This window comes from Lipomyces arxii, assembly GCF_038497795.1.
Source record: "Lipomyces arxii strain Phaff 12-163 unplaced genomic scaffold V1512scaffold_4, whole genome shotgun sequence".
Taxonomy (NCBI): Eukaryota; Fungi; Ascomycota; class Lipomycetes; order Lipomycetales; family Lipomycetaceae; genus Lipomyces; species Lipomyces arxii.
In genome coordinates, this window is record NW_027117703.1 from 708,595 (window position 1) to 724,299 (window position 15,705).

Genomic DNA, 15,705 nt, shown 5'->3' on the forward strand with positions numbered 1-15,705 from the left:
TCTTCAACTATCCTGCGTAGTTCTTTCCAAATGTATATAAATGAGTTCTCTACTTATGATTAATGACGACTCAAATCGAGAACGTCCATACGTTGATCCAGGTAAAAGCTGGTCAAGAAGATCTAGCTGACTGAAAGTGATTCGATGTAATACAGATACTACTAAAAGCAACAGCACAGTATCTTTGGCCAGCCAGTACAGTGTCAATAAGCATAAGCAAAACACCACAGCAAAAACAGCAGCAACAACAACAGCAGCAGCCAATAAACACAGAATTGTAAGGAAAAACACGCTGATGGATTGGGTCTCGAAGACTGTGCCGCATATCCTGAGGCTTCACACAGATCTCCGTCAATGAGCTCGTACTTCACACCGTTCGACATACTTCAATCGTGAACAATGGACGAGTCTTCAACGACAGAAAAAGCGAAATTGTTTTCTAAGCCATCTCCAGTTAGCTTCATTAACTCTGCAACTGCTCCTGCTGGACTTGAAAGCGATGTCGTGATTGTGTTTGACAGTACGTCATCTTTCGTGCCTTCGAGCAAGAAGACAAAGACGATCATTGACGACGCGCTCAGGTTCTTGCTGGCTGAGCTTGTGAATGCTGGCTTCACGTTTAGTGTTAGGTCGAGCAAGCCCGGAGCAGTGTTTATCTTTGTAAGGGCTTCGGATAAAGTCATTGCGATTGCGGATTATCAGTCAAAGTATGCTCAGGTCTTGAATGTTGATTTGGGAGTAGTAAACTGATGGTGATCAGGGTTCGTGACTGGTTATATGGAGTACGCCCGACTGCGCCGTCACCAAGTGAAGAATTGGACTCGGAGTTTTCGGTGGCAGAAAGACTGAGATTGGTGTACGCCAGATTGACATTGTCGGCCAAAGATCACGGGCTTGGAATCACGCCTGGACAAGGTGACTGGATTGTTGTAAAATCAATTTTTGCGCCTCATGACCCTGAATTCAACGTCGTATGTACTTAATCCCATGAAAAGCACAAGTTAACGATGGGGTAGGCGTGGATCAATAGGTGGTCGAGAAGGTGGCAGCTGGATGATGCCGAGCTGGAATTAATTCGCGGGTCTTTTGGCGAAGAGGTACGATGATGATGCAAGCGAGAGCAAGCTGACGTTTTAAGATTGGGATGTACTTTGCGTTTCTGCAGTTTTATTTTAAACAACTCATCTTCCCTATGGTGCTTGGTCTGGCGGCTTACTTCTTTCTGCCAGATTTCTCCCCAATCTTCGCGGTTGTCAATTGTATTTGGTGCTGCGTGTTTGTCGAGTCTTGGAAAAAGCGCGAGGTCGAGCTTGCAGTCAAGTGGGGGGTCAAGGATTCTGCGCAATTGCAGCATCTGCGACCAACGTTCAGGGGTGATTCCGAGCGCGAAGATCCAATCACAGGTATATTGGTGCAATATTACCCATCATGGAAGCGCGTCGCAAAGCAGTTCACCGCAATCCCGGTCGCGTTCGTAGCTGGTGTCGCGCTGGTGATATTGCAAGGCTTGGTGTTCATCATTGAGATCTTTCTTGCCGAAATCTACGACGGGCCGGGGAAACAGTATCTTGTGTTTTTGCCAACCGCGCTGCTGGCGACATTAGTCCCGACTTTTACAAAGTTTTACGGCATGATTGCGACCGGCATGACCGACTGGGAGAACCATGCGTCCGAGCACACGTACGCGACGTCGATGACGCAGAAGATGTTTGTGCTTAACTTCCTGACGTCGTATATGGGGTTGTTCTTGTCGTCGTACGTGTACCTCCCGTTTGGACATTTGATTGCGCCGAATATGGAGCTGATTGCGATTAATATGCGGTACTTTATAGGAGAGAAGGCGTCCGCGAAGGCGTTCACGCTAAACACGTTGCGGTTGAAGCAACAGTACATTTATTTTATCGCGACCGCGCAGCTGATCAATTTTTTCGTCGAGACATGTTTGCCGTTCATTCAGCGTAAGATATTCAGCGAGGCTAAAAAGTTGCAGGGCAAAGTCACCGGTACCCAGGTCACCGGTATCGTGGACGCCAAGTCTGAGGCTGCGTTTTTGAGTAGAGTCAGGGCTGAAGCGGAGTATCCTGATTACGAAGTCGCAGAAGACTACCGGTACGTTTTTGTGTGTGTTGGCGTGATAAAATGCTGAGTAGTAGGGAAATGGTGGTACAGTTTGGGTATTTGAGTTTGTTTGCGACCGTGTGGCCGTTGGCACCTGCGTTTAGTTTTGTGAATAATTGGGTCGAGTTACGTGGTGATGCGGTCAAAATCTGTTTAGATACCAAGCGGCCGATTCCAGCAAAGGCCGACTCGATTGGTCCGTGGCTTGAGTATGGTTGTGTGGAGTATTGTGTAGAACAAGCTGACGAATAGCAATTTGTCGTTCTTGACATGGCTCGGAAGTTTGACTACTGCGAGTTTAGTCGCGATGTACAGGACCACGAATGGAGATTCAAACTCGTTGGTGTCGACCAGGCCGTGGGTATTGTTTGCGACCGTGCTGCTTTCTGAGCATGTTTACCTTGTCGTGCGGTATCTGGTCTCGTTAATGTTTGCGTCTTTTGACAGTGATATCTTGCAGAAGGACAAGAAGCAGAAATACATCAGTCGGCGGTCAATTATGGCTGAGCAGGATGAGAAAGTTCATGTTGAGGATGTTGAGCATGAGATGATGAGAGTCACCGAGGACGAACGCGACGACTGGCGTAAGCAGATCAACGAAGCTATTAATTTGCTTGATTTGACTTTATTGAACGACGATAAGAAGAAAGAGTAAATTACGTAATAACATTTGGTTAAATTGAATAAATTATGTATTAGTATTTCCTAGTTGGGACATGTCCGTGCGGCTACTTCGAGGGCGTTCGTGCGCAGGGTTTTGTTCGAGATTTCGACCGCGAAGCAAGCACAGGACGAGTTCAACGTTTGAAAGACTGAAATTAGTGTTGGAAGAAAAAGAATTTCATGGGAAATTTGTGTGTATATAATTGTGCTTGTATAAACCAATAGAGCGAACTCAACAAGCGCGAGTACGCACGTGATGATGATGACGATGGCGATGATGAGGATGATTATAGTGGTGATGGCTCTGGCGATAAAGATTGGAGCAGTGCCGGTTGCGGTCAGAGACTTGAGTTCGAGGCTGGGTGTTGCACCGACTAATACGACTGATGTGTACAGTCAAGCATTTCAGATCATGGTCGAGGGCAGGTCGGTATGGAGCAGCATTCAGTTCACGGCGTACGTCAATCCCTTGACTGTAGACGCTGCACGTACGGAAGGCTCTGTGAGTACTACTACGATAAGAAGTGTGTGTCAGTGGCTAATATGTGTAGAATGTGACGTACAGTGGTGTCATGACGCCGTTTGCCGCAAATACGTCGACCATGCTGGACAGCAATTCTGTGGCGATGATATCATGCGATGATTCTTCCGCAGCGGCGTATGCGATTGAGAAGGCCGCGAAGATGGTCCCGGCGTGCATTCTGCTGTACTCTGTTAGCGCGAAGACTTGCGAGTTCACAAAGTCATACCGGCTGTACGACGACGACCTGGGAGCGATATACTCGACCTTGTCGGCGTACGTCTCGCGGTCGCTGCTGTCAGCTGCACGCGAGAACAACCATACGCTTGATGCGTACTTCGTCGTGAACGAGACGGATATTCTGGATACCATCGCGACGACTGCGGCCGAACAGGTACAGACCGCGACCACGACCGTGATGGCAACCCACACTGCGACGTTCGAGTTCATCCCGTTTGCAGTCAGCACGACCACCGCGGCAGCTTCATCGGCGACCACGACCTCTGGGCCGACACAGACAGGATCAATCGTGCGCGCGACGCCCAACATCGCCATGATTGTGCTATACTCTGTCACCGGTGTGGTGTCGTGCGTGTTTGTGCTGATCATCAGTCTCGGCGCGATTAGGGCGCACAGACACCCAGAACGGTACGCGGTTGAGGTCGATGAGAACGGACAGACGCTGCGACGGAGTAGGGCCCGCGGGTTAGCGAAAGCGGTGCTGGACTCGATTCCGCTGGTCAGGGTCCCGGAACCGCGCCAAGTGTCGCGTCAAGTGGCGGTGGCCGCGACGGACTCGAGCGAGATGGTGGGCGGCGGAGATAGTATCAAGATGTCGGACTTGGACCCGCAGACCGGACGGGCCATGTCGACCGTGGTGACGGCGGACGGTGAAGAGGAAACTGGTAAGGAAGGCGAGATGGTTGAGACGGTGGAGAATACGCCCCAGGATGCGCAGTCGGTACGGTCGCTGCCTGCGTCGCTGATTGAGACCGATGGGTGTCCGATCTGCTTTGAGGAGTTCTTGCCTGGTCAGGACATGCGTGTGTTGCCGTGCCACCACGGGTTCCATGCTGCATGCGTCGACCAGTGGCTGCTTAACTCGTCGTCGCAGTGTCCGCTGTGCAGAGTTGACTTGAACCTACGTGGCGGCGAGGAAGTACCGGACATGCCGCCTGGTCTATACGACAATCCGGCCCGGGTCATGCCGGTGTACCAGGGAGAAACAGGACTGCGTGGACATCTGAACCGGTTTCTGGACCGGTGGAACGCGCAGCTGTTGCCACGGAGCGAGCGGCGGGTCGCGCTGCTCAGGCTCGAGGCTGAGGAGCAGCAGCGGATTGAGAACAGAAGGCGGCGGCAGGAGCATCTTGCGAGCGAGACTAGCGGGCCTCGGACGTGGCGCCGGTTTGTAGAAGGGCGGAGGCGGTTGTTTAATTTGCAGCAGCGGCGAGAGCGGGAGCAGACAACGCAGGCAACGCAGGCAACGCAGGCAACGCAGGCAACGCAGGCAACGCAGGCAACGCAGGCAACGCAGGCAACGCAGGCAACGCAGGCCATGCAGGACATGCAGGACATGCAAGACGTGCAAGACGTGCAAGACGTGCAAGACGTGCAAGACGTGCAAGACGTGCAAGACGTCGACGGCGTGCGCGAGCGGCATCAGAGCGAGCAAGGCGAGCGACAAGATGAGGAGTTGGATTGAGTTATGAAATATTTTATGGTTTGGAATACGACAGGATAGTGATATGTGCATTAGGAAATAATAAATCATGCTACATTTTCTTTAAACTTGGTGGTCCAGTTGGCGTACCATGCCGCGTAGTGATCGTTCAACATTTGGGTGCCTGTAGACGAGAGCTGAGTGCATTGCTCGACCAGGTCGGTCGTGACCTCATCCATATCTGCGTCTTCAAACACGTTTGCTACCACGTCGTCGGTCAGGATCTCGATCTTGGCCAGGTGGGTTGCCATGTCGGACAGCGACTTGACTGCCAGAGTTTTGCCGTTGAGCTGGCCGTGCTGTGCGATTATGTCGTCGTAGGTCGACGGTGTAAGTCTGCGTTTTAGCAGCGACGTCATGAGAAGTGAAATCAAGTTTAGTTTCTGCGACCAGAACCTTGCAGTCTTGACCCGCAGTTCGATGAGTTCTTCGCCATCTTCTTCGACGTCCGAGCCAGAATTAGAGTCAAGATCCCACACGTCTGACCGAGTACTCGGGTTGGCTATGAAATCATCTAGTTCAGTCTTGGACTCAATCAGGACTTGTTTCTGTTGCCGTAGCCTGGCCGCGATTGTGCTGATGATTGTAGTTGCGACTGCAGACTCGTCTGAGCTTGAAAACGTGGTTTCAAAGTTAATGAACTGTTGACATGTTTTAATAACAACAACAGCTGGTCTGTATTTTGAATTATCATCGTCATCGACGTCGTCGTCGTCGTTGGGTTCAAGAGAGAGATGTTGAATTGAGTGCGTGAGTTGCTCAGATTCATTGTCGTTGGCGATAGAGCGTACGAGATGAATTAATGCGTCGCATAAACTGCCGCAACGTAATCTTCGCTCGTCATTGACTGTGTAGACCGCGTACTTGAGCTGTAGAGCGTACGGCGGACGTAAGGTGGTCGCGTACTCTTCACGCAAGTTTGCAAACAACGTCCCTATCCTGAACACACACTCCACCAGCGCCCTGTCATTGTCAGACCCGTTCAATCGCGCGGCATCAGATTTGATTGCAGATGAGTATTTCCCGAGCGAAAGCTTTGTGGCCTCGAGCTGGATCCGGTTGAGAGTCTGTGGGATGTTTGGTTCTACCAGATTTGTGACTGGAGTCGTGTATAGCGAAACCGGAGGATCACGATCAAAGAACGGACGAGAGTCTATTAGGATTGACGATGTGAGTTTTGAAGCTTGTGTGAGTGTTGTGCCTGGTGCTATTGAGATTTCCATTGTGTTGTGTAGAGAAGTTTTGTATGGTGAAATTTCTTCATGCCACTCTACAATAGTTTACATGGTATATACATTATATTATACTTATTACGCTAAATACATCTATAAGGTTTATAAAGCTATACGATACACTAAACACGTTAGCATGCTCTTAGAATAAGACTATGAATAGATCAGACATCCCAGGAAGGACATTATACGGTCACCGACGGTCATAGATGGGTTCTAGCGACCGCTACCGTGGAAACTGCGAATGTGTTGGGGGTTTTTCATCATGTATTCAGTCTTAAAGAGAAGTTCTTACCTTGTAATTGTATATGTGGTAAAATGTAAAATGCCTATTAATGTCAGTCATTGCTCATACAAACATCATGAGAAAAAACGAGATAAGATCAGACCAGTTTACTGGCAAGTAATAAAAGCTTCCTGCGAAAGAAACCTGTGAATTGACAAAAATGGTCTCTTCATGGTCGAATCGGACAAGGAAAGAAGAATGTCTTCGATATCATCATGAAACTCTCGTTAAAAGGAGAAGAGTATTTACCTTGTAAGCGTGTACAACAGACGTATCACACATAAGCGTACTAAACAGACAGACAAACAAACAAACAAACAGACAAACAAACAGAACAAAAGTGATTGAAAAACAAAAGAAAAGAAAAAACGAAAAATTGATAAATTTATATTCAGGGTTCAGGGTTTAGATAAATAAGAGTAAGTTAGGGTTAATATAAGGGTATTGTGTTGATGTCTGGAATAGGAATTGTTGATGCTAATTAGCAATGTGGATTAGGGTAAATTTAACGCGGCTGCGCGTATTTTCAAGCAACGTGATTGTAACATTCGATATCGTGAGATACTACTGTATTATGTAATATATAATAATATATATATTATAGACATAAACTACCTGTTTAGACTATAAAACTTCACTCTTAACTATTCAATTATCATACACGAAAACAAATGACATTCATTCTTAGTTTAAACGCTGGCTCATCGTCAGTCAAGTTCAGTTTATACAAGAATAGTCCAGACACTTCACTTTTTTTAACAGGTGCAATCTCGGGAATCACTGCGGCAGATCAGACAATTAGTCATACGACGTATGATAATGATGGAAACGTATTTGAATCAGCAAAGAACGAAAAAGTCAAGTGTCTGGATCATGACACTGCGTTCAAATTATTGATGGAACGACTCGAGTCATGCAAAGTAATAGGTTCACTCGACGATATCTACTGCGCATGTCATCGGATAGTTCATGGTGGTGCAAACCCGGAACCACTTGTTATCACCGAAGATGTTTATCATAAATTAGACGAATTATGTGATCTTGCGCCTTTACACAATCAAAAAGCACTTGACATTGTGCATTCTTGCATAGCAAGACTTCCAAGTGCTAAAAACGTCGCGTTCTTTGACTCGTCATTTCATACAACCATCCCGAGGCATGTATACACCTACCCAATCAATCTTGACGTACAGAAACGTCATCAGATTAAAAAATTCGGGTTTCACGGGTTGTCATACGAATTTATTGCGAACGAGACTGCAAAGTTCTTGCAATTACCGAAACATGAACTTAACATCGTTGCCCTCCATCTCGGCTCAGGTGCGTCTGCGTGTGCGATTTTGAGAGGCGAGTCAGTCAACACGTCAATGGGCCTGACCCCACTTGAAGGACTTCCTGGTGCAACTAGGTCAGGGAGCGTCGACCCGTCTCTGATCTTTCATTACCATTCCGATGCGTCAAGAATGTCGACCTCGTCATCCAAAGACGTGCATCTCACGGTTGCAGAAGACATTCTTAACAAGCAATCCGGCTGGCAGTCAATCACCGGCACAACTGATTTTGGACTCATCACCAAACGGGCTCAGGACGGAGACGACAATTGTAAACTTGCGTTTGACATTTTTGTCGACAGAATTGCTATGTTTGTCGGGCAGTATTGGGTTGCGTTAGAAGGCAAGGCACAAGCACTAGTGTTTGCAGGCGGTATAGGTGAGAACGGTAAAGAACTACGAGACGCGGTGGTCGAGAAGGTCAAGTGTCTTGGGTTCTCAATTGATGACGAGTTAAACGGTAAAGTGTCGCATTCGTCTGACGTCGTGTTTGATATTACAGGACAATCCAAGTTACGTACGTTGGTCGTCAAAACTGATGAACAGTTGCAAATGGCGAAAGAAGTTGTAGAGAAGAAGTTGTAGTAATAGATTTGTTCAGCATTGAAGAAGTATCGTGAACTTGAGCCGCTCTTTCTTTCATACGCATTACGCCCTACGCACTACGCAAACATACGGAAATGATCAGGCGGCAGCTCAAAAAGCAACTCGCATTTAGTCCAAGACTGACTTGTACTCGAAAATACTCCTCTGCCGACCCAGACTCTCGGTCCGCTCCTTCACAAACCTCCCGGTTTTACCTCCCGTCGACTCCACCCGAGCTCTTGTACAAACCCATAAAACTTCCTCCGCTGCCCAAGTCCCGGATCGTGTTTGAGGAAGAATCTGACACTCGGCCGCAGTGGATTCGATGGTTAAGCGCGAAACTTGAGCCGGTCGTGAAGTTCTACTACTCTGCGGTCAAGAAGAACCCGTTTGCGTTTTACGGTGCACCGTTTTTGGCCACGATCGTCGTTGCTGCGTATTATTTACAGGAGTTTACTGAGATTAGATATAAAGCGTACGATGAGTCACATAAAGTGGTGCGTGTTTTTTTCTTGTTTGTGCTTCAGAAATGACTGACAAAGTAGACTGAGGCGGATTTGGCTGGGGTCACGGCAACACGACGAACCAAATTAAAAAACGAGTCAAAAGAAGATTATTACGTAAGTGGGATACAATTGACTTGGAGATGTGACTAATGAGCAGGAACGGAATTACAAGTTGCTTGAGTCTGCTGCTAGTACAGATTATGACATCAAACGTGTCCAACGCAGGCCCGAAGATCCGCCTGTGAAGTGGTGATGGCCCGTTTGTGAAGTGATGATGTAATGTAAATTGTTTCGTACGCATGTGAAGTTATCCTATCATTCGTAAGAAGGCTATCGTTTCTTGTACAAGCAAGGCTTTAATATCGGTCCTTTCTTCTCCTCAACTTCATCATCCTTCTCAATAAACTTAAGTTTCTTCTGAAACTCCTGACCGTCTTTAATCGCTCTAGCTTCGGACCGCTCGCCTAAAGGTTTATAAAACTCAAACTTGATAAACATCAAGTTCGAGCTGTCGGTCGACGAGTGCACGAACCCGAGTCGTTTAACCGCGTTAATAAAGTCCTCGCCCTCGGCGTCTGCAAACCGAGACTTGATTTCAGCGATCCATAACTGACCCCTGTCTTGTTAGCATTGTCAAATCAAGCTATTTTAACCTCACCTTGGTTTCATGATCCGGTGGGCTTCCTTGATAAAGTCAAGGAAATTAGTGCCCATGAGGGCTACAAGTTAGAAACGAATCTACAAGCCAGAACAGACTTACAAAGACAAAACACAACTATATGCACACTTGAATCCGACAACGGCACATGTTTAATATCCGCAACAGTCACTCTTTCATTCGTCTTTGCCAAATCAAAGCTGTGCACCACAACTTTCGGTCCACCAAACTTCTTTTTCCCATTTTTCGACGCGACCTTGGCCGCCAGCTCGGCGTCGCCGCAACCCATGTCGGCAATATACGTTGCCCCGTCCCTGTCACGAGGCAGCCCATTCGGCGGCGGCGCGCGAGTTTTGAACAGAGTCTTGATCTTGTCCGCAAACACGTTGACCGGGTTCTCGGGCCAGGACTGAGTCTGGTTGCGAAACCCTTCGTGGTACTCGTTGTAAAGTCCTGGTTGGGCAGAAATGAGCTTCTGTGCATCGGCGGAACTGACGGTGTATAGTTTCTCGTTGATCCATCGGAATCGGGACCCAGTTAACTTGTCTTTCATCTTTTGTTGCAGAGGAGTCAGCTTCACGACATGAACTGTCTTTGCTACTTGCGATGACACTGGTCCTGCCTTCTCAGCCGTCTGCTTGCCTGGCTTAGCTGGCTCACCTGACTTTGCCGGCTTAATTGGCTTAACTGTCTTAACATCCTTCTCAATCTGCTCAGACACGTCCAGATTACTCTCTCGTTTCCGTTTTACCTTCACATTCTTCCCTTCCTTCTCCTTCTCCTGCTCGGTCTTCTTAGTCTCAAACTGTGAATCAAACAAGTTCTGCAACTCCTGACTGCTCACATGTGCCTCCTTCTCGGCTACCGCAGTCTCTTCTATCCGTTTTTGCCGCTTGTTTCTGCCTCTTTTACTAATCTTGCTATCGATCTCATTTCCTGACTTGACTGGGGTGCTCAACGTCCACCCTTCGACCTCGAATAATGACATTGTTCGAATTGAGTGTTCTCGGTTGAGACACAAAAAATGTTTTGAGTTGGGAGAAATCAATAAACTTTATTCTAGTAAGGGATTTGTACTAGAAGACAAAAGAGTGGCGTAGAAAGCGGCGTACAGAGTGGCTGAATAAGGGGGCCTGACGTGGTTTAAAGAGGCCACGCTGTCCTCGAGCGTCCCGGATTTCCTTCATCAACGTCGGGTTCGCCCGTCTTCTTGATTAAATCACACACACTCAGAGTATACACAGCACAATGTCAGACTACGGCGACTCACCAGATTCAGGCACGAGCGAATCGTCGCTATGCCATTCTCCAGAGACGATAAAGAAGCGGCGTGAGTCGTTGTCGTTGCCGCTGGCACCTGGCGTGCTTCCGCCTCGGAAACGGGCAAAGACCGCGGTTGAAAAGGAGCAGAGACGGATTGAGCGGATATTACGCAATAGACAGGCCGCGCAGTCGTCGAGAGAGAAGAAACGGAAACAGTTGGAGGAGTTAGAAGTGATCAATGATCGACTGGTGGAAGAGAATAAGTTGGCGCAGGAGAGACTGGTCAATGTCGAGCTGGAGAATAAGTCGCTGAAGAGTAAACTGGCAGCACTTAGTAGCCAACTGGACGCGATGAAGGAGATGTTCAATTCAGATAAAATGAAACAAGAAAAGGTACTTGATTATCGGATAAAGACCGAGACTTCACTTTTCGACTTTCCAATCGCAACAACGCTACAAGACCAGTCGAGCATGTCAGACGCCATGAGAGGCGTGGACTTCAAAGAGATGCATCATCCAGAAGCGGTGGTGTCATTTTTAGACCTGCAGCGTCCTTTGAAGTACCAACAACCTTGGGGCCCCTTGATGATTGCTCGACTGGTGACGATGATTGCGATTACCTACGTGACGGCGGGCTGGACGGTCTACTCTTTGACGTCGCGGCTGCGGCCGAACACGCGATCGAGTCTGAGTTATCGCCGGCGTCGAGCCGCGACACAGGCGATTTCACCCTGTTTGACCATGTTAATGAGGAGCCCGAGCCAGTACTGTTTGACTGGGACTCCGTCATTGGGTCGGCTGACGTCTTGTTTGACCAGCCAGCAGAAACGGGAAGTTGTGCGTCGGATCCAGATTTTATCACGAACGCTTCAGCGACGCAATCAGCATCAGTCACAGATCAGCAAGTCTTTCCGCCCGACGTCGTCCCAACCTTCTTCAACGAGAAGGAGCGTGTCCAGACAAATGGCGCTCGCTGTCGAACACTCGACGGCTGTAGCGACTGGTCTGGATAGGCACCGGGTGCAGTTGGGTCGTTTGAATAACTGTACTGATTTGTTTTCTGCAATGCTGGTTCACAAGTTGTGCGATTTTTCGACACTGTCTAGTGATGCTGTTGCCGAATGGTCGGTTTCGGTTGATGAGTTACGGGATTTAAGACGGTTGTCTGGGTTGATTGAGAATGCGGACAGTATTGTTAATCGGAATGTCGATTTAATCGGAGTAGTTTAATGTTGGTCAAAATAAACGTATTTCATTAAGGTATAAAGTTTGTAGATAAAGTTTAAATTCAGGGGCATTCTCTCGAGGATGGGATTGCTCACAGTTTTTATATTTTTGTAATTTTACCAACGGAGCAATGATCATTTATTCACCGTCAGTTCGTTTGCTTGTGAGATCAAGCTATCGAGTTTGTCGCGTGCTTTATGGACGACATTATAGTACTGCTACTGATGCTGCCGAAGCAGTTCACCAGGTGACATTATAATCAATGTGACGAATTTGTACAGGACTAACAGGTACAGAACGTAATCACAAACCCTGACCCGAGCCAGTCGAGCAAGTCGTCTGAGTTCGTGAGAGAGCATGAGCCGTATAATGTGGCTACGTATGCGCGGCCTGGATTGGTGTTTTCGCATGGCAAAGGGTGTTACTTGTTCGACGTCGAAGGATCGTGAGTATACTTGACTGGTGAACAGGATGTGACTAATTTGAGTAGGAAATATTTAGATTTTACTGGTACGATAATAATAAATAAGTAAAGCTTGATTAATGTATTAGCTGGGATCGCGGTCGTGGCACTTGGTCATTCAGACGATGCCATTGCGAAGATTTTATACGAGCAGGCGAGCAAGCTGATGCACTGTTCGAATCTGTACTACAATGAATGGACCGGTCCCCTGTGCAAGTTACTAATCGAGCGCACGCTGGCAACAAGGGGGATGCAATCTGCGGCCCGGGTGTTTGTCGCGAACTCCGGCACCGAGGCCAACGAGGCTGCAATCAAATTTGCGCGCAAGTACGGCAAGACGGTCGGGGGCGACAACAAGTATGAAATTTTATCGTTCTATTCGTCGTTCCACGGCCGGACTATGGGTGCACTGTCTGCGACCCCGAATGAGAAGTATCAGAAACCGTTTGCGCCGATGGTGCCTGGGTTCAAGTATGCCAAGTTCAACGACATGGCGGCGTTGGATTCGATTGACAAAAACACGTGCGCGGTCTTGGTCGAGCCGATTCAGGGCGAAGGAGGCGTGAATGTCGGGACAGACGAGTTTATGCTTGCGTTGCGGAAGAAATGCGACCAGGTCGACGCGTTGCTTGTGTTTGATGAGATTCAGTGCGGAATGGGTCGGACAGGATACCTTTGGGCACACGAGAGTTTACCTGTCGAGGCCCAGCCTGATGTACTGACGATGGCCAAGTCTCTGGGCAACGGGTTTCCTATTGGCGCGGCGATGGTCTCTGAAAAGGTCGCGCAAGCCATCAAAATTGGCGACCACGGGACTACGTTTGGCGGAAACCCGCTGGCCAGTCGTGTTGCTCATCACTGTGTTTCCGTCATTTCGCAGCCCGAGTTTCTCGGCAATGTCAAGCTTAAGGCCGAGCTCTTCAAGGCCGGGCTCGAGACTTTGAAGGAGAAGTATCCTGGGTTGGTGAGTGAGATCAGGGGCACCGGGCTGATCTGGGGCGTGCAGCTCAATAAAAGCCCGGACGCGATTGTGGAAGCAGCACGGTTGAGAGGGTTGCTCGTGATTACGGCTGGAGTGAATACGATCAGGATCGTACCGCCTTTGGTTATTTCTGAAGATGAAGTTTTAGAGGGACTGAGGATTTTAGACTTAGCTATTGCCAGTACTTTATAGTCTGAATTTGTTTATGTTTATTAATGTCCTTGTATATACATACATGATTACTTGATTTATTTGTAATTATTTGTATTTATATTTATTTATTTTCTTTTGTAAGATGGTGTAGATGGAGCGGCTCAACTAGTCTGACTATATTCAACATCAATATTTATTTCTTCGCCAGAATTTCATATTACTCTAGTAAACAAAAATCATCACTATGTCGAATAAAATCAGGACAATCTATCACAGAAGATTACATCTCATACAGTCACCACGTTTGATTCAATTCGCACGATACTCAGATCTGATGAAAACCCGACCAGGTCCACCTCGGTTGCCGCAAGAAGAACAAGACGAATTCGACAGACTCGTTCAGAACGCCAACGAAGGCGTGTTTTCTACTCCCGACCAGCACGACCAACCGGACGCGATCGAACAACAAACACCACCTTTGATTGAAAAGACTACACTTGCGTCAGTCACTCGAACGATACCGGAATTCCAAGGTGATGTCAACCCTAAGGTCAGGCTTTAAGTTTCCTACTACAATTTACACATCTTTCTGACAAACTACATAGACCGGAGAAGTTGGAGGCCCAAAACAAGATCCGCTTCGTCATGGCGATTACAGCTTTAATGGAAGAGTCACTGATTTTTAGTAAGGTGTTTGTACACTTGTCAGCGCAAGGTGTTTGTACATTTGTCAGCAAGAGGGATTTGTACACTTGTCAGCACGAGTGTTTTGTACGAGGCACGAAAAGTACACGGCTGAAAGCGAAAACACTAAATTTGGACTGATGACGTTGTTTTTAACCGCCGAGCACTTTTTTACTGAATACAGGCATCGCTATAATTAGGGCATCGTTTATCTTTCATGTTCAGCGCTTACCAGATCCGAACATTTTTGTTTTAACCAATTGACGTAATGGAAAATGACAGAAATAAAGTTTAAAACAAATTAGATATTGAGATAAAGTTTGAAACATAGGGTACCTTGAACAACACGAGGAATGCTTAATGCACGGCACTACCAAATATAGCAACACATCTAGTGCAATAGAAAATTCAAGAACTCCCTTTTCCTCCTCTTCCCCCCCCCCCCCCTTACACAACCACTACGACCAATCATATTTTTTAATATTATGGTATTAAGAAAGGTGTATCAAACCAAAATAAAACACATTACGATAACCACCAATTAGATGTAAAAATAATTCACATTAGATAGCCACTCTTTGAAGTCTCCTAATTAGCTAACTTACAAAAGGTAAGCAGCAACGGCAACAACACCAGCAATGGCACCTCCGGCAACACCAGCCTTGTTAGCAGCACCGGTGAAGGTGGAGATAGCAGGGGCAGTGGAAGAAGCGGTGGTCTTGGTGCAAGGGCAGACGGTAACAGTCGAGGTAGTGAAGACCGAGGTACGAGTGCAAGGGCAGTTGCTGTCAATTGTTAGGACTCAATTTCAAACGAAGTAGCATAAAGAGACTTACGTGATTGTGAGAGTAGTAGCAGAGGAAACAGTGATGGTGCTGCCGTTCTCAACAATGGTGGTGGGGTAAGGGCAGTAGGTGGTGTAAGCAGTGACGACCTCGGTGGTGGTGACCTCACCGTAGATGGTAGAGGTGGTACCGTTCATGAACGCAGCGGAGGCGGTCGAGGCGAGGAGGACGGCAGCAGAGATGATTCCAGTGAACTTCATTTTTAATATTTGATAAAACTTTAGTAAGCGAGTGACTAAGGTGAGAACTTGAACGAATGTGTTTGGAAAAGAAAAAAGGAGTTGAGGATGGGAAGAGGGTTCTATATAGGCTCCAGGACGAGGTCTCATCGGCGCTTGACAGTTTTAGTGTGTTATGCATGAGTGTGCTGCATAAGTGTATTGAGCTAACCTAATCCGGCCGTATCATTCTTGAACCGGGTATGCTGCTATTTTCTACTTTCCTTTTCCATGTTATTTTGGGAGCG

At 47.5% G+C, this 15,705-nt stretch overlaps 10 protein-coding genes across 10 annotated transcripts; 7 read left to right on the plus strand and 3 right to left on the minus strand.

Moving 5' to 3' along the window:
* Positions 1-53: 53 nt before the first annotated feature.
* Positions 54-2,802, plus strand: V1512DRAFT_222926 (calcium-activated chloride channel-domain-containing protein). The gene is made up of 6 exons (XM_066913752.1): positions 54-707; positions 761-971; positions 1,017-1,097; positions 1,139-2,109; positions 2,154-2,327; positions 2,371-2,802. The coding sequence occupies exons 1-6, from the start codon at positions 400-402 to the stop codon at positions 2,771-2,773; spliced, it is 2,148 nt and encodes a 715-aa protein (XP_066772735.1). The 5' UTR covers positions 54-399; the 3' UTR covers positions 2,774-2,802.
* A 247-nt stretch (positions 2,803-3,049) lies between these two features.
* On the plus strand, positions 3,050-5,006 carry V1512DRAFT_246761 (uncharacterized protein; the record flags this gene model as incomplete). The annotated part of the gene is made up of 2 exons (XM_066914448.1): positions 3,050-3,283; positions 3,333-5,006. 2 exons carry the CDS (start codon positions 3,050-3,052, stop codon positions 5,004-5,006), a joined length of 1,908 nt encoding a protein of 635 aa, XP_066772736.1.
* Positions 4,900-6,301, minus strand: V1512DRAFT_275140 (uncharacterized protein). Its single transcript, XM_066917813.1, has one exon. The coding sequence runs from the start codon at positions 6,245-6,247 to the stop codon at positions 5,072-5,074; it is 1,176 nt and encodes a 391-aa protein (XP_066772737.1). The 5' UTR covers positions 6,248-6,301; the 3' UTR covers positions 4,900-5,071.
* Positions 6,302-7,104: 803 nt separating this feature from the next.
* Positions 7,105-8,504, plus strand: V1512DRAFT_260567 (Acetokinase family-domain-containing protein). The gene has a single exon (XM_066915890.1). The coding sequence runs from the start codon at positions 7,214-7,216 to the stop codon at positions 8,456-8,458; it is 1,245 nt and encodes a 414-aa protein (XP_066772738.1). The 5' UTR covers positions 7,105-7,213; the 3' UTR covers positions 8,459-8,504.
* A 20-nt stretch (positions 8,505-8,524) lies between these two features.
* V1512DRAFT_260568 (uncharacterized protein) lies at positions 8,525-9,395 on the plus strand. The gene is made up of 3 exons (XM_066915891.1): positions 8,525-8,955; positions 9,004-9,078; positions 9,122-9,395. Exons 1-3 carry the CDS (start codon positions 8,554-8,556, stop codon positions 9,215-9,217), a joined length of 573 nt encoding a protein of 190 aa, XP_066772739.1. The 5' UTR covers positions 8,525-8,553; the 3' UTR covers positions 9,218-9,395.
* On the minus strand, positions 9,083-10,888 carry V1512DRAFT_260570 (methyltransferase-domain-containing protein). Its single transcript, XM_066915892.1, has 3 exons — positions 9,725-10,888; positions 9,623-9,683; positions 9,083-9,580 (listed from the first exon to the last, which is right to left on the minus strand). The coding sequence occupies exons 1-3, from the start codon at positions 10,608-10,610 to the stop codon at positions 9,295-9,297; spliced, it is 1,233 nt and encodes a 410-aa protein (XP_066772740.1). The 5' UTR covers positions 10,611-10,888; the 3' UTR covers positions 9,083-9,294.
* On the plus strand, positions 10,716-12,152 carry V1512DRAFT_260571 (uncharacterized protein). The gene has a single exon (XM_066915893.1). The coding sequence runs from the start codon at positions 10,871-10,873 to the stop codon at positions 12,113-12,115; it is 1,245 nt and encodes a 414-aa protein (XP_066772741.1). The 5' UTR covers positions 10,716-10,870; the 3' UTR covers positions 12,116-12,152.
* A 36-nt stretch (positions 12,153-12,188) lies between these two features.
* Positions 12,189-13,851, plus strand: V1512DRAFT_275145 (pyridoxal phosphate-dependent transferase). The gene is made up of 4 exons (XM_066917814.1): positions 12,189-12,359; positions 12,409-12,557; positions 12,603-12,622; positions 12,665-13,851. The coding sequence occupies exons 1-4, from the start codon at positions 12,243-12,245 to the stop codon at positions 13,747-13,749; spliced, it is 1,371 nt and encodes a 456-aa protein (XP_066772742.1). The 5' UTR covers positions 12,189-12,242; the 3' UTR covers positions 13,750-13,851.
* Positions 13,852-13,901: 50 nt separating this feature from the next.
* V1512DRAFT_260577 (fmp21p) lies at positions 13,902-14,845 on the plus strand. The gene is made up of 2 exons (XM_066915894.1): positions 13,902-14,260; positions 14,316-14,845. Exons 1-2 carry the CDS (start codon positions 13,955-13,957, stop codon positions 14,394-14,396), a joined length of 387 nt encoding a protein of 128 aa, XP_066772743.1. The 5' UTR covers positions 13,902-13,954; the 3' UTR covers positions 14,397-14,845.
* On the minus strand, positions 14,772-15,498 carry V1512DRAFT_260579 (uncharacterized protein). The gene is made up of 2 exons (XM_066915895.1): positions 15,231-15,498; positions 14,772-15,179 (listed from the first exon to the last, which is right to left on the minus strand). The coding sequence occupies exons 1-2, from the start codon at positions 15,437-15,439 to the stop codon at positions 14,996-14,998; spliced, it is 393 nt and encodes a 130-aa protein (XP_066772744.1). The 5' UTR covers positions 15,440-15,498; the 3' UTR covers positions 14,772-14,995.
* Between the last annotated feature and the right edge of the window lie 207 nt (positions 15,499-15,705).